Source organism: Bufo bufo, chromosome 2 (assembly GCF_905171765.1).
Source record: "Bufo bufo chromosome 2, aBufBuf1.1, whole genome shotgun sequence".
Lineage (NCBI taxonomy): Eukaryota > Metazoa > Chordata > Amphibia > Anura > Bufonidae > Bufo > Bufo bufo.
The window spans coordinates 700,317,742-700,335,687 of NC_053390.1; the positions used below are offsets into that span (position 1 = coordinate 700,317,742).

At 41.7% G+C, this 17,946-nt stretch overlaps 1 protein-coding gene across 8 annotated transcripts in view; it reads left to right on the top strand.

Annotated features, from left to right (window-relative positions):
* TENM3 (teneurin transmembrane protein 3) overlaps positions 1–17,946 on the top strand; it is a 1,407,247-nt gene that overhangs the window by 1,126,812 nt on the left and 262,489 nt on the right. For all 8 annotated transcript variants that reach the window (XM_040418697.1, XM_040418698.1, XM_040418703.1 and 5 more), the window contains one exon: positions 14,503–14,741. In XM_040418697.1, the coding sequence (XP_040274631.1) occupies positions 14,503–14,741 (239 nt within the window). The remainder of the gene's footprint in view (positions 1–14,502; positions 14,742–17,946) is intronic.

Here is a 17,946-nt window from a genome sequence, read left to right on the forward strand (position 1 = left end):
AGTTCTTGCTAAGTGAACAGCAAACTCTTTTCCAAATTGTGAGCGCTTCTCAGTGTTGAAACTCGCCCGGTTAGATACTCGATGTGCGATTCCAAACTGGCAATTTACTCACATTTTGAACAAATATATGCACCCTCAAATGGCTGTTCCAGGACTGCATAAATTAGACAAGATGTGCACGGGACTGCGTTGTCAATAATAGAACACATACCAAATGGGGATTACGCAAGAAAAGAGAAAAAATACATTACAGTGCAGTGATAAGAATCTAACTTACTGTAGTCCCCTCCTAAAGTCCCTGAATCTCAAATCACGTAATCTAAAGTCACACACTTAATACAAACACACGCTTGCACTCAAACACGCGAATGCTCACAAACTCGTGTTGTTTGGCTGCTTGTATAAGTGAAGCTCTCAAACCAGTCTGCTTTTTTTCCTCTGGATTCAAAGGACTGAGCTGCCCTCAAGACTGGTTATTTAACGTCTCCTAATTACTCACCTGTGCAACACCCTGGAAAAGGAAGATAATTTTTTTTTATCACAATATACTCTCAGCTGCTATGAAATAAACATGGCAGCAAAAGCAAGTCACAGTGTATAAACTAGACTACACTGCTCTGAACTGGTATATAGTACAATAAGTTCAGGCACAGCCACTCAGCAATGCACACAAAAAATTCAGCTCTCACAGATACTCCCTCAAGTAATCTAAAGTCACACAATTAATACAAACAAACACTTGAAATCAAACACGCGAACGCTCACAAACTCGCGTTTTTTGGCCGCTTGTTTAAGTGCAGCTCTCAAACCAGTCTGATTTTTTTCCTCTGGATTATAGAGGTTGAACTTCGAGAATAGTTTCCTATGGTGGGCCCCAGTAACCCTAGTCCAAAACTGATGGGCTGTCTGTAATACAGCTGAGACCCATGCAAGTCAATAGGGATGAGTAGCAGTAACAGACATAGCTCCAGGACAAGAGTGATGCTATTCCATCAATTTAGCAGTTAACAATTCAGAATAAGTTTGTCTATCCCATCTAGGCAGTTGTTTCAAGCTTGACAGTGGATGGCTGTAGTTAGAGGCATAACTTGCATTTTCTAGGCTGCCCCCACCTATAATATGCTATTTATAATACTGGTGTCTTCTTATGAGACAGAGAGGCCTTTTGACTCCCTATGAGTCAATGTCCAACTTCTTAACAAGCTTTGGAACATGACAAGGGAAAGTAGTCAAGCCAAAAGTCCAGCATTGACTCATAGGGAGCCACTTCTAGAAGGTGGCACTATCGAGATGGTTCAGTTTCTCTGGGAGATAATTCTTTGCATATTATTTTCCCATGAAGTATTGCCATTACATCTACATACACAGATGGTCTCCTTAAATTGGTTTTCTAGTAATAAATGATTGTTTACTTATGCCCTGTAGCCTGCTTCACCCATTGAAAGAGTCATACGTACCTGCTCCCTATCACTCCGATCCTGAGTGCTACTGCTTGATTATCTTCTGGTTGGGTATCAATATGGTCAACTGCACCACTGCAGCCAATGACATGCACTTAGAATCACATCATCTCTGAAGTCAGTCATTGGCTGCAGCAGCATAGTTGACCATGTCTATACCCGGCCATAAGAAAATAAGCCAGGGATCAGAAGGTAGATGAGGGATAGCCAGCACACAGGACCAGAGCAGTGCGGAGCAAGGTTGCCAACTATCCCGAAATTTCTGGACAGTCTGTAAAAATAGGTGACCTTTTTCCTGTGTCTGGGAAAATAAAATAAAGGTGTCTGTGATTTTTATGAGGCTGGTGGTACTTGACTTGAGTTATAGACAAGTATTACCTATAATATTTATAATTCATTTATAAATATTTCCAATTTGTCCGTAAAAAATGTTGGCTGTCCGGGATCTTGGGATAAGTTGCCCAGAAAAAAGAAACATTCTGATTGGCAACCCTGGTGGGGAGCAGGTAAGAATAATTATTTTAATAGATGAGGCAGGCTGTGGAACATAGGTAAAATGTAATTTATTATCAGAAAACCTCTTTAAGGAGAGCCAGTCCCTCCCCTAAGCTCTTTCTCAACCTGGAAGATAACATTCTCAGTTTGGCATAATAAACTGGGAAATAGAAGATGACCTTATTATTTACAGATAAATCTGACTGAGATCTCCTGTCACTTGCCTGTCTCTCAAATCTATGTACATTAAGAAAGCTGGACGGCTGATTGTTGGAAGAATTTTGAGATCGGCTGCATAATAACATATCACAGGTAGTTGGTAAGGTAATTAAGGTACCACTACAAGTGACAGAAAGTGATATAGACAGGCATGGCTGTCATTTAATCTTTCGTTCAGCTTTATAACATTTCCAGAATGAGCTCCTGTTGATGTATTGGTCTGTGCATCTCCATTCCTCTAATTGCCAACCATATATTTTTCATAAAGGATATAATATACATAAGCATGATCTGTCTGCATATACTGTACATCATCCATCCATGCAGCTTGTATGCCCATGTGCCCATTAGCCCACTGGCAATATATATGAAAACCTGATAAATAAATTGTGAGGTGCCTGCTGTGCTGGCCTTTTGAGTCGTCCTCCACTTCTTCTATGTGATTAATTAGCTACAAGATCACAAAATGCGTGACACTGGGAATTAGCTGCACGGGTGTCTCTAGGCTACAATGGTAGCCCATCACTTCAAAGGCATTCTCATCTTTTGTGGCCAAGTATCGCTAGTAAACAGGAGCTTGCCTGGTGGTGCTAATGCAGTGATATGTTGAATCATTTATCTCAGGGCTTCTGCTGAGTCTAAATTTAGTCTCTCTCCACTTGTGTTCCTCACATGAACATACATGCTGGAGATGATACGTAGTCTGCTACCAGTATAAGCCAAGTTGTCTGCACTAAACAGTTAAAACATTTCGAGTATGAGCAGGGCTTATAATAAATAGAATAAAGCTACAGGTACAACAATTCAATACACACTATATTCATACAGTATGACTTATCATATTAATATATAGTACTGTGTAACTAAGGCAAATATGACACTACTTTAAGTAGATTTAGCCATCAATTTTTGAATGTTAAATGAAAATCTATATTTAAAGCTGGTGATGTTTTTTTTCTCTGATTTTCTGCATAAAAAGGTATCTGGTAAAGTTGGCCAGGCCCATTACATGGCAGCTATCCATGTAGGCAGTAGATACCGTAGCGATGGTGGATTACCCTCAATTTGTGTGATTTGCTTTTGTCACTGAAATATAATTTGTTCCCATACAGTGATCTACAGTATCTCCCTTATCATAGGGGAGCTCGCCCCCTCACTGTTGTGGTTAGAGGCCACGTAATGATGGTGCACAATTCTTCCTGACATCTTGCCAGTGTTGTCACTGCAAGCGCCATGGCAACTAGAAGTTGGGTTACAACACTGAAATAGGCAGGTTAGAAAACGAATATTTGGTTAGAAGGTAAAGTTTTTGGTTAGAGTGAAGGTAAAGTTTTTCTTTAAAGAGAATGGCCCATGAATAACATTGATCACCTAACTACAGCTATTGGAGCCCAAGCAAAAACAAAAATGAGGTTCCCTAAGTCTCCTACTTGAAAGCAACATAGACGTCAGCAAATGGAGTTGTGGTTTGTGCACCTGCTTCCAGGCAATGCCTATAGACTATATCATAGTGTTCAGTGAAGTGAATCTTTAACCAGCTATGCTTACTTGTTTTTGCTTTCAAAAAGTCAATTTTGCAGCTCCTATATTTATTTCTGAGGGTCACATAGCATCTATTGTGAGGAGCTTAGATAGAGTATGGATAAAATGCATTTTAGTGCTTCATACTGCCATTAGTAGCACTATACAGGAAATTTCCAAAGGTAAATTCATTTTATTCTGTATTTTCCAGAGTAAATTACAACTCAGAGGACTCAATGATGCAAATAACTTTTAAAGTAAAATAAACTATTGCCTTAGTGAGTGATAAGAAATATATCAAACTCGATTACCCTTTCCCTTTTGAGCTCACAATTAGAACAATTTACTGAACATTAATGGCACATGGAGAGGGTTCCTCAACACATATTCAATGTTTCATAAAGCAAAAAGCTCTAAATACTATTTACTCAAAACCCTAAAATACACATGTATACTAAAACCCTGTATTTTTTTTTTTTTATATTGTCAGGGCAATAAAAAAAAATCGGACTCTTGGCGTCTATGCTTTCCAATGAGTACAAGAGTCTGCATGATGTTAGGCTTGAGGATGTAAATTAAATAGTGGAGAACAGGCACTACAGGAAAGGAGGATTCATGCCTCACTTCAAGTAGTGACAATAACAAAAGTGCAACTACCAGTAGATATTTGATATTCCACATTATTATTGATACTTCATACCTGCCTGTAGGTTTTAAGTTTGGCAAGCAAAGTGTTACAGCAGTGGGTGTGGAACCAATATGTCAGCCAACAGATTTGACTTTGACTTTGACTACTCCTCAGGGCACTATCCTGGCAGTCCCCTTGTTTTTACCCTTTAACCCTATACCAGTGGCTTGCCTAGGGTGTTTGGACTCGGGGCGGGTCCTTTTTTTGGCACCCCCCAATACTTTAAAAAAATTGTACCCCCTCACAGTATTTATGCCCTCTCTGTGCCCCTTTCACATTTGTAATGCCCTCTTTGTGCCCCCTTCATAGTAATAATCACCATTGTGCCCCCTAACTAGTAATAATCCCCATTGTGTCCCCTTCATAGTAATAATCCCCATTGTGCCTCCTTTATAGTAATAATACCCACTGTGCCTCCTTCATAGTAAAAATGCCCATTGTACCCTCTTCATAGTAATAATGCCCATTGTGCCCTCTTAATAGTAGTAATGCCCACTGTGCTAGTAATGCCCTCTGTGCCCCCTCCATAGTAGAAATCCCCATTGTGCCCCTTTCAAAGTAATAATGACCACTGTGCCCTCTTCACAGTAATAATTCCCTCTGTGCCCTCTTCATTGTAGTAATGCCCTCTGGCTCTGTGTACCCTCCATAGTAGAAATGCCCATTGTGCCCCTCTAGAGCAGTAATGCCCTCTGTCCCCCCTCCAGAGTAGTAATGCCCTCTTTGCCCCCTCCATAGTAATAAAGTCCTCTGTGCCACCTCCATAGTAATACATACCTCTGTGCCATTCCTGAAGCTCGCATACCTCTCTTCCCTGCAGACACAGATCGCTCTGCAGCACTGTGTGGGTGGAGATTATGCAGATTTCTGGGCTGCAGGCTCTGCCCACACAGGCCGGCAGTGCGATCTGTGCCTGCAGGCTGAATGGTGGAGCAGACAGAAATCTTCCTGCTTCACCATTCAGAGATGCCAGCCTGAAGGGAGCTGAGCTGTCAGTAAGTGACAGGACTGCAGCTCCCAGCGCTCCAGCAATGAGGGCTTCCATCTGTATTGAAGGAAGCGCTCATTGCTTCTGGCACCCCCCTGAGAGTGAGCACCCGGGGCGGACCACCCCCCTTCCCAGGCCCCCCCTTAACAACCCACTGCCCTATACAGGAATATGGACGTAGATGTAGGGAAGCCATCAGGCCTCTACCTCCTTGAGTAGTCTTTGTGTGGTTGACAGCTGACCCACAGAGGTCAGACACACTGGTGGAGAGCAAAATCGTATTCTGAGACAGGCTGAGGTCAGGACAGGCACAGTGTGTGCAATACAGTAAATAGTCTGAGGTCAAGATGGACACCAAAAGGTCAATATAGAGGTCAGGCACAGGTCAGCTCAGGCAGTGGAGGGTCACAATCCAGTAAACATGCAGAGGTGGGTACATGAGTAGAAAAATTTCACAGGAATCTAGCAAGACTAGACAACCTATTGCTCAGGCACCCTCACACTGGGTAAGTTGCCTGAAGTACCCCATGGGCGCAACCATTGGCTGATGAAGATTAGGGTGCACACTCTCTGGCCATTTAAGAGCCAGATGGAGCTCTATGAGCAGATGGAAGAGGCACAGTAGGCAAGAGCAAGCCACGGCCCATCATAAAGGACAAGCTGGGATACAATGATGGCTGGGCCTGCCACAAGAAATCTGTGGAAGACTGGCAGGTCCTAGCCACCAGGTAAGGAGCAGAGGGATGAGTGGAGTGGAGCAAGTAGCTGATATAAAACAAACTCTGGGCTTTGGGCATTAGTCCAGCTAGTGTGTCTGGGCTTTTAAAAACAAGTATATTGGAGGGTGATCGCAACTTGCTTGCAGCATTACACAGAGTGTTATATGTAATAGCAGCGTTAATCAGAGTATTTGTGTTTTAAAGGTGCACCTCATTGTTTCCCAGATAATTTACATCAGATTGGTTTTATTGAATAGGTTCCCAATGAGTTTCTAACACCGTGCTATGGCTCATTCATTTGTAAGGGCATCAATAGTTTCTGCTCACACACAATACAGGATTTCTAAGCAATTATTATCCCTCTCAGTGGTAACATTGTTAAGAGAAGACGTCTTTTATGGGAATTAATGCTCCCATCTCTAGTATTACCTTATAAATAAGAGACATATCCACTGATAAGTTATCCTGGCAAGTTGATTAGCCACCAGTTATTAAAAGAGCTAATAATTCTGTGAATCCACCTGTCGCTTCCAGTAATTATTGCAGGTGTCGTGTCAGAAACAAGCCTCTAATACATTTCCCAAGGTTTCTTCTCTATAGCCCTGTTCTCAACCTCTCTCAACAGACTTCATCAAACCTGACACATCTGTAATAACATCAGTGGTAATTTGAAAATCATCCTAGCTTAAGGGGCTTCCAAACACATGGGACTTAAGTAGCCAAATGATGTGGGGCTGAAAGCAGGGAAAATTTGTTGACATGTTGTCAGACAAATTGACAATATCTTAAGTATTATCCTTGAAAATGTGTGAATAGAGAGATAAAAGGGATTCTTTTGGGTCACAGTTTAGCAGAATGTTAGAAAAAGTATTTTCCTGTTTGAATACACAAATCGAGTCTATAATAGCAGTTCTTGAACGTGCACGGGCTCCTATATCAAGGGAAGAAAGCTTTACCTAGAGTATTCATTTCCTGCCATTTATGGAAAATCACAATTACATTGCACATTGTATACATGTGCATTATATTCTGCAGCCTGGTGACAGTATAAGCGCTATAAGGCCTCCTGCACACGACCGTAGGTGTCCCGTTGCCGTATTGCGGACCGCACCCATTCACTTCAATGGGTCCGCAAATCCAGAGATGTGGAATGGTGCGGAACGGAAGCACGACGGAGTGCTTCTGTGGGGTCTCGTCCCGTACGTCCAATCCGCAAAAAGATAGAACATGTCCTATCTTTTTGTGGAACAGCCGGATCACGGACCCATTAAAGTAAATGGGTCCACAATCCGCTGCGGCTGCCCTACGGACGGTGTTCGTACATTGCGGCCCACATTTTGGGGGCCGCAGCATGGCCACGGGGTGCACACGTTGGTGTGCAGGAGGCCTAAGGTAGTAGCTTCCACCCCGTGGCTCTCCACGGTGTGTTGAAAGCTACAGTTTTGCAATAGTCAGAGGGCCACAGGGTGGAGACCATTTCTACAGAGACATTTAAGGGGTTGTCTGGCATTTAATAGGTCATCAATATCCAATTGTGGGAGACTGACTCCTGCGGTAGGTCTAGTGCCAGAAATAGGCACCGGAACCACGCAGTTCAGTCCACTGTATAGCAGCCATGACTGCTAACTGCACCTCTGCTCCCATTTAGTTCAATGGTATAATGAAAAGATTTGCACCTCTTCTGCGTTTTGACTTCAAATAGTGCTAAAAAAAATTCAACTAAAGTACAGCCATGTGAAGGTGGTCTTAAAGGAGTTTTTCCTCAAAGAACACATCTTCTTATTAGTATTAAGACCCCAAGATAGAGCCGAGCGTTGCCTCTGTGAGTCCCATAGAACTGAACAGAGCAATTGTCATGAGTGCAACACCGCTCCATTCTTATGGGGGCTAGGGACCTCCGTACTTGTGATCACTTGGGGTTCGCAGCGTTTGAACCCCTAATGATCTTACATTTATTCCCCATGCAGTGGGAAATACTTTTAAGGAGTTTTCCCATAATGGACCCTAATCATTTGATGCCGATCAAACACAGGACTGTGTAAGAATCATATTAAGTCTGGCAGATAAGAAGCCCACCAATATTGAAAGTGAGCTTGTTTCAGTCAATGGAAGACCTCCGGTGATGTCACCCATGGTTCCCATAATATGTCATTGACAGTATTGCTCTGGGAGGAGGAAATTTGGTTCTGAAAAGGAGCAAATTGAAATGTCTTTTCCTTAAAATATCTACTAAAACATTTTCCAGTCTGGAATTAGTTCTGCCACAATGCATTACAGTAGCCAACAGTTTTACTTTGTAAAGCTGGCCCCTGATTTATCTCACTTCATCTCTGTAATCAACAGTACTTAGCAGAATTGTCAAGCAATAATTATCTCCTTATCTGCATGTTAAGAGCGGTGTCATTTCAACACGTCTGAATTCTGTTCTCCAACTGGATTGTGCAGGAATCCCAGCAGTAACCCATTACATGGAGCAGAAATGCTGTTCTCCTCTCCGCATTTCCCTTTGAATGTAAAGTACCTTTATTCAGCCTGAATACCGTTCAGCCAGTCAGAAGGTTGTACTTTACAGCTCCGTAAAACGCATCAACGGGGTAACTGGATGAGGACATTTGCTGGGATCGCTTCTTTTTTAACATGTTCAAGAATAAAAGAGGTATATGGTTTAAAACAGAGACTTTAGACTTTGTGTACATGTCCTAAAATTACACTTGTTATGCCTGTGATGTGACATTATTTAGATGTGACCCATGTCGAGGCAGCTAAAAAAAAAAAGTTGTATTATACGGCTCCCAGAACCAGAGTTTTTGGCTGTATCAAGTGCCTGGCATGTAGCTGAAAATAACATTTTTGAGAATTATAAGTTGAACTTCTTCCCAATCTTCAGCCTGAAATGTCCTTTTCAGCTGGATGCCAGGCCCAGTGTACAGCACGGGAATTCTTGTACTGGGAGTTGTTTAGTGGGAGCTTAAAAAAATAAAAAGATATCTGAAAGATCTCCATAAAGTCACAGTGGCACCTAAAACTAATTTCCTGAAGAAATACAGGGTCTAAAACACTATTTCTCAGACTTGTCCTTCCATGTAATAACTTTGCATGTCTCTGGAGATGTCGGGAGCACAGGTGCATATATCACAAGGTGGACAAGCTATTTCCTTCTCTGCATAATGCCATCTGGGAAGTAACACATGAATGGGAGCTTCTGCTGCAGAGGTCTATAGCCCTGTCCATGGTGCTGAAGGCACCAGCCTGCATTCTACCAGTGCAGCAGACGCTGTCCCTACGGATTTATTTCATGTTTCACATAGATTAAAAGCACATTACTGTGTCACCATCTCCGTACCCGTGAGTCATTGTTCACCAAGCCTATAGATACATAAAAAGACAACAGAATCCAACACTCAGCACAGATTGCTGCTTTCCTATGTAAGAAAAGTGCTTCTTTAGCAAACCATAAGCTTTACAAATAGCTTCGTTGTGCCACCCTAATGCATCAGGCACCCTTGGAAAGGTCGAGGCTGAAAAGTGGCAATGAGTGCATTTTTTATGTTCTCCAATGAAGTGCACAGTGGAGTTTACATTTATGCAATGAATTGGAACAGAGGAAGTTTAATGCGACCTATAAGACACAGTGACAAAGCTGTCGCCCTGTATTGGTTTGTTTGACAGCTGAGATCATTGGCGGTGCCTGGGATGAGCAGAGTAGAGCTGTGCATACTCCAGTTAATAGCTTAAATAGAATCTTCCTAATGTACTGTAACCGTCTAAAGTGTTGACTGAGTCCAAATCCATCCACAGATGGAAGGCTGCTATTTACGGCAGTCAGACACCAGGCTGCAGGGTAATGGCCGCGGCCCGGCATGTGTATTCCTGTAATAATTATGGTTGTGTGGGTACAGGGTAATAGGCAGTGTATGAGCAATTGTGGAAATTATCACTACGGGCAGTTTCCTTATAAGCATTACTTTATTCCAAAAGCATTTGTTTCTGAGGGTGATCTGTCTGCAGGAAGACCATGGCCATCTCCACAAGTGGACTGACCATATAACTTACAGGTCCATTTCCCGGTGGGCTGATGCCCGGGGGGCTGCCTAAGCACTCTTCATGGCCGCCAGCTAGGTACATAAAGATATGATGCTCTCAGCATTTATTAATGTAGGAGCATCAAGCCAGTGGCCGCAGGTGCCCTCCTGAATTCAACTGTACCACTGTCCTCAGGATGATGATACATTTTCATACTGTGGCGAGGGCAGCAGTATTTTGTGCTGCACTGTGGTATTGCTGGACCGGCCTACTTCTGTTGTCCCTGCCTACATATGTTGGCCCTGAATTCTGTCAATTTGGACCTGTCTACAACATTGGGCCACTTTACTTTTTTTTTTCCAGGGCCACTTTAACTTCCCAGTCTGCCCCTGGTAATCTCTATGCCTGAAGCACCCTCATCACTGCCAGCTAAGCTGTACTCAGAGATATTTTGACTGCTATATCAGCATTTGATGAGGGCAGTGGCTGACCATGTCTTCAGTAACCAGATAACCAGCGGCGTAGCTAAAGGCTCCTGGGCCCTGGTGCAAGAGTTCAGCTTAGGCCCCCTTTCCTCAGCGCTTTGTGGCCAGGGACAGGGAAGCACACAGCCTTCATGCTGCCAGAGGCAAAAATTAAAGCGGCACCCTCCCGCCGTGCCAAATTTTTGACCTAACCTCTTCCCTCCAGCCAGAGGTGTAACTTGACCAGCATGCACTTTCTATAGTGCCGGTGTGTTCTTAAGCGGCACAGGGGTCTTTGGGCCCCCTCAGGCTCCTGGGCCCGGTAGCGACTGCTACCTCTGCGCCCCCTAAAGCTACACCCATGCAGATAACCATGTTGGTTGGGTAGTAAATAGTATGTCTTTACTTTATTGTTATAAACTCCCTTTTGGTATTTCTATATGTATGTTCTTCAAGGGGTTGTCCAAGTTATTTATAAATTAGCCCAAAGCCACCAATTTTTTAATAAAATGATGCTGTACTTACTAGTTACCCTCCCGCTTTTCACAGCGCTGAACCTCTGGTCCTCCCTGCCATTATTTGTTTACATGGCTACAGCTGTGACATCCTGTATATCCCATGTGACCACTGCAGCGAACTACTGGCCTCATCAGTCTTGTGATTTATAGCACTGAGGCTAGTGCTTAGCTGCAGCGGTCAATTGAGGTATCTGGGCACAAACAATACTTATTCCCTATTTACAAGATTGCAGATAAGTGAGCTCAGTGCTATACTCGGCCATCTCTAGCAGTTCCAGTTATACAGCAGTGGACATGTGTGACCTCTACTCCAGTCTAATGGGGAGCACCAGACCCTCGCTGTCATGATTGGTATACAGTAATCAGTGTCTGATAGGAGCTGTTAAAGATGTGTCATACTGTGAGCTTGTCGACTGTCTCCATTAGCAACCAGCAGTTTTTTGTAATTACTTCCCTGGACTGTATTACCGGCTGTAGCTAAGGACAAGTACAAGACAAATAGTACCATGCATTTACAAAGTTACTCAAATCTTTATATATAGTTTATTTATATATACAGTATAAGCTGCTGTTCTAATGTGGATTCCTCAAATGGTTCTTTAGTGGTTTTCGTACAGATGGCCTGTCCTCAGGATCGCTTATCAATATGAGATCAGAGGAGGTCCGACTTCTGGCACTCATGCCGATCAACTGTTTGAGAAAGCCATGGTGCTCTCTGGTGAGCGCTGTTGCCTCTTCGCTGCTTACCAAGCACAATGCCATCCATTGGATAGCGGCTATGTTTAGTATTACAGCTCGGCCCCATTCACTTGAATAAGACTGAACTGCGCCTAGCCCATGTAACTGATGAACGTGACGTTACATGGCCTAGGAAGAGGCCTTAGCACTAACTGAAAGGTACAGCATTTTCATACAGCTGGTCAGCAGGGGTGCCTGAGGATAGGCCATCAATATGAAAATTCTGGGAAAACCCCTTTAAATGAAAATACTAAGAATTATATGGCTATTATGAATACACTAATGGGACATATATTTTTTAAATGAGTATTTTGGTGGATTATCTGTTGTGTAAATTGCTTAATATTGAGCATGGTTATTAATGAGAACAGGAAAGGAAGGTCATCAGTGAAAAATCTCAGGAGGGGGGAACTGGGACCCCTTGTATTTTATATGTTAATTAGTGATTTCACAAATGATTTGTTATGGACACTGCACCTTGATGCGGTTGAGATAAACATCTGTAACCCTGTTGATGTCCCAGGTAGGAGATGAGCAAAATGATTAATGCTTTAGGTAAATTGGAGAATTGGGCAGGAATATAGTGACTAACAATGTTGCCAATAATTGCAAAATAATGCATCTGGGAGAAAAAATGCATTCAAAGGAAGAATGCATGATTAATGGCACTTTGTCGCCATCAGCCACAGAGACCCCGGAATCATTATTTCAGATTATTAGAGGTAGGCAAGCGGTGTAACTGAGCATTTGTGAAGCCAGCAGGGTGTTAGGTCATATTGAGGAAGGATCTGTATAAGAAGCTGAAAAAGAAATGCAGAGAGATTACTATTCAGCTCCTATCTAACAGTAATGAGTGGATAAACTGGAACATTGTTCTGTAGACTGTAAAGTACTAAACCAGTGCGCAGTAGAAATCAATATTCAGATTGGTGTTACAGTGGTACAGCACGTGTCATCTAAATCTCTACATAAATATGTAGAACTGAATACAAGGTTTGACAATTGTGTAAATCAAGAATTCCTGACATTTTTTTTAGGAATTTGGGAACCTATATAGCTTTTAATAGTCCTGTTTTCATGGGACTGGCCATTGAGTCAAACCTAAGAAGACATGAGGCTGAAGGGATTTGAGGTCATACCCCTTACTAAAACTACCGCTCTTAATAAAATTGTCCACAGACTTTATTAGTTAACCTGCACTGTTAATACTGTAACCCAAAAACTTCAGAACTATATAACCATCCAATAAGTTTAGCAATAAACATTAAAACTAATACTCAGCATAATAACATAATAATGATAATCACCAATTAACTGTGACAAAAACTCAAGCTCCACCAAAACTCTCCAATATAAAGTAATTTACCTCAGGTTAAAGCTGTGAGAGGGCAACAGAGGGAGGGAGTTAAAGAGACAGCAGTCCAGGAGATGAGGTGAGACAGTCCAGCCCTTAGACAGCCCCGATTGATATCCACAGAGCCCTAACCCAAGAAAGCCCTAAACCAATAATATTTTGTTGCAGGTAAAATCTTCCCCTGACCATAGCAAATGATTGTCCATATTAATAAACCTATCCCCTGACCACACTTTGTCCAAAAGATGGCATCTCCAATCTAACTAATCATGACCAAGTCACCATCCAAGACATGTCTGCCCATTGATGGCAATCATCATTTTTGGCAGGAAAAAGTCCATATAAAAAACAAGTGGGATCCACAAATGGGATGACTATAATCCCATGTGGACGCATCCTTATAGTCTGGGATCCCTCTATTTTCCTTATACCTAGGCCTTAAAAGGATGTACAGAGGAACAAACCTATAGGCACTGCATGTATGGTGCTCTCTGTGTGGCTGTATTACTGGGTTATTTTCTCTACAAACAATGCTTCCAGGAGAATATAGCTCGGTAAAATGTCTGCTGAACTTACTGTGATATTTTTCCAGATTAATTTGACAGAATACAATCCTAGGATTTTGATCAATTTTACATCAGATGCTACATAAGCCTTTCTTTTATTTTTCTCTTTATTTTGGCTATAGGCAAATCTAATCCTATTCAAGGGGTTGTCCCATGAAACATATTCTACATTTTTCTAACCAGCACCTTGATCTAACAACTTTTATAATGGCTTGTAATTAAAAACGTAGTATAGCCACCGATTTGTCCAGTAAAATATATCTGCATAGCACCACCTGCTGTTCATTATTTTCCTTATTTCTCTGTCCACCTCAGTAACATTGCTTAGATGGACGCACATGCTCAGTTACATCCATCAACTGCCACCAGCCCTATCTATTGTTAGAAGCTGTGGTGGCAGTTACAGAGAGAGACCTGCAGTAGAAAGAACAGAATGCACCTCTAAGATAGGACCCACCCCAGGGAAAGAGCACGTCCCTGAGAAAATCGAGCAGAACAATTGGAGCAATGAATGAGGAGATCTCTGGATCCATGTGAGGTGCAGGGCTGGTTCTAGCTTTATTAGAAAGAGATTGCCATTTACTTTATGATGTTTAATTCTCATTTTTTACATTAATCATGGAATAAGTCCTTTAATTCACTAATTACAAAAAAAGGTAGTTGAAAATAAAGTTGTATGCATTGAGTTTGTCATAAAGTCGGACTATGCAGGAATATTGATTGGCATCTTCATTCTTGTTTCTTTACAGGCATTTTCTATTCAAAACTGGAACAGGGACAACCCCACTGTTCAGCACTGCTACACCCGGATACACCATGGCCTCTGGCACTGTTTATACTCCTCCTACCAGACCACTTCCTCGAAACACCTTGTCAAGAAGTGCTTTTAAATTCAAAAAGTCCTCAAAGTACTGTAGTTGGAAATGTACTGCACTCTGCGCCGTAGGGGTATCGGTACTACTGGCAATACTACTATCCTATTTTATAGGTAAGACATGAGAATTTCACTGTGTCCTCTGATCATAAATATGCAAGAACATCTTGTCAGGTTGTCAGCCACTGTAGTTAAAGCCAGCCTTATTAATCTTGTCAGAAAAAGACAAAATGATTTACACGCTCAGAGTGCTGTTATTTAAAAATCAAGTTAATATTTAATTTAGAGTTAATTAACAAGGACGGAGTCTTCCATTTATTGCATTCTGACTGCTGTGACTATAGAGAAGTTAGGGATTTCATTCAACAGCCATCCATAAAAGAAAACTGATCTACAGTTGTATTTTACTATAGAGCTGCATATGCTGCATATTTTGGGTTGGGCTAGTTCAGTTTTGTATTGGTTAACATAACATTCAGTGCCTGAAATCATTTTTTTACACTTTGTTCACATGGCTTCCATTTGTAATGGAGTCATATCCGCTAAATTTTCAAATGGATCCTGACAAATCCTGATGCATCCCCTTAATGTGATAAGGTTTCTGTTGGTATTTTGCTATTTTTGACAGCAAAGAGTAGCACTGACTGCAGGCTGTTGGGTATATTCACATGAGGCTGATTTCTTGAAAGACATTTCCAGGATTGAAAATAAGGTCCTTTCATTTGAATGGGGTTGTTTGGTCAGCAAGCTCATGGATTATGGTGCTTGCTGATGAATATGTGAATATCCCCTAAGACTAACCATAGACATGAGACAGCTATCACTTCCTATCCCCCCATACACATGCCTGCTCTCCTTGGCCAAACATGCATGTGTTCTGACTAGAAACAGGAGAAGATGTCACTGCTAGACACCTCTCTTGTCATTGAGAAAAGTCGGGAGGTTTCCGTACATATTAGATGGTCATCTACCAGACATCTAATGTGTATGGCCAAGGATTTTTTTGGGGGACAAAATTGGTAAATTAAGTAATAACCAGCTGATATAAGGGTTGTCACCTTGTTTTTCCACAGTCCAAAATGACAAGTCTATCTAGTCATGCATGAATATGGTATAGAAAAACAGGAAAGCAGTCCAGCTTCCCAATAAAGTGACGGTCTATTTCATTAGTGCAAGTTAAAATCCCTTGTACAAACGTCTACGCATTTTGTCCTGCAAGCTCTAGTAATACCGCAGGGTTAATTCCTGTTCAACACCAGAGATACTTTTCTATCCCTTAAGAAAGAAATTTCAGCATGGTATGTCTTGCTACATTGTTTGGCTAGCAGTATTTATCATATGTATATAGCAGCGACTATTCCTCACATTCACAATTTATTTTTTAATATCTCTGGTTAGAGCAGCCTGGCCCTAGAACAAAACTATGGAGACAAAAGTAAAGGCTATTTTTTCTAGGCTGTCTTCCACAAGCCGCCTACAGCTATCTTCCTCAAGCCCTTATCAACCATGATTGAGTGCTTTTCTATTTCGCCAATAAAGTTTTTTTTTTTTTTTTAAAGCCATTCTATACAAAGGTCATTGTTTCTTGGGAAATGATATATATGTTATTTATGAAAGTAGAAATGAGTAAAAATTCTGAGAAGAACCCGGCACAAGTTTCATGTATTTTTCATCTTGATATGAACTTATGGCAAACATACACCAGAAATTTGTATTGTTTCCAGAATAACAGGAATATTCTTAAAGGACTTGTGCAATCCTAGTATATTGATGACCTATCTTCAGGATCAGGGTGAGACTGGCCCACCAGAGTACCAGAGGATCCTCTGATGGGCCCAGGCTCTCATATTATACTGGGCTCCAAAGGTCCAGGAGAAAAGAAAAACATTTAGAGCTTGCCTTGGAGCCAATCACTTGCCACTAGGGTATATTTATTTGATTCAAAACCTTTTAGGCTTTATTGATGATATAGGGGTTGAGCTTTGAGAATTAATTCCTGTGGTGGGCCCAAGGAACCCCAGTCCTACACTGCTTGTTAACATGACATAGTCGGGGGTTCGACTCCCAGCACCCCCACCAATCAGCTTTTTGAAGGGGTCATATTGCTTGTCTGAGTGCTGCATCCTCTTCAATGTTTGCATGTCATCTAGATTATAGCGGCAGTGCAGTGTAATTACAACTGCTCGTCACATTCAAGTTAAATGGACGAACAGTTGTTTTTACTTGGAACTTCTGCTACAAGATATATGGTCTGCAGGTGGATGTTGTAGAGGACGCAATGCTCGCACAGTTACTATGACCCCTTAAAGCAACTGATCGGTGGGAGCGCCAGGAGTCGAAATTATTTTTTATTGCTTACCTTAAGGTTAAGTCATCAATATCCTGAAATGTGTCTTAAACTGAAACTGAAATTGATGACCTGCTTTAAAACTTGCTTTCAAACAATGCATTATTGCATTTTGAGTTACTATTGGGTGATCCATCATTTTGGAGCTTCTCTTAGTCACAAGTACCACTTTGTATTTGCCTTGTGATGGTGTTACAGGTAAACTGAACACCTGCTGCAGGGTTTCCTTGCAGATTATAGCTAATCATTGGGGGAAGTGTTGGATTAGGGTGCCTAGGGCCCACCAGTAAAATTTATTTTGGGGGACTATCATACGAAAACATTCAAATATTACCTGCTCACACAGCAACAAGATGCTACCAGATTACATAATATGGGGGTCCCTGCAGCAACTTTGAGAAGGTAGGTCCTGGGGAAAGAGGACACTGGCAGCTTTCCCCTATACCTAGAAGTCATCTCAGCTCTGATCGTGTCTATAATAATAAACTGGGGAGTTTCTTCAATAATCTATCAAGTTTTTTACATGAATATAGGCTGGTTAAGGTGCTGTACACTGAATATATGTATGTAGTGCAGTAAGTCGACAGGGGGTGGGAGACTAGGGGCCCACCTTACTCAGGGGCCCACCGGGGTATTCACCTGTACCCCTGTGGCCAGTCCGAGCCTGATTGGGGTACCTTTAGCTTTTTATGGAAGGGGGGAGGCTTGTGAGAAAAAGGGATTTCTAAAGTGAATAAACTTCAAACTAAAAACTGCCAGTCCATATACTACCAGTAAATGTACTTTTTTACATGAAGTGGATAAAAATGGTAATAAGAATTGCACAAAAGCTTGGTGGGTTTCTTGCCAACTATACACTCTCAGAAAGACTCATGGCTGGAGACTTGCTTCCTGACGACCCCTTTAACAAGACTATATATATAACTTTTTTCTCACTATAATTATATAACATAAATTAATTGTTAGATGCAA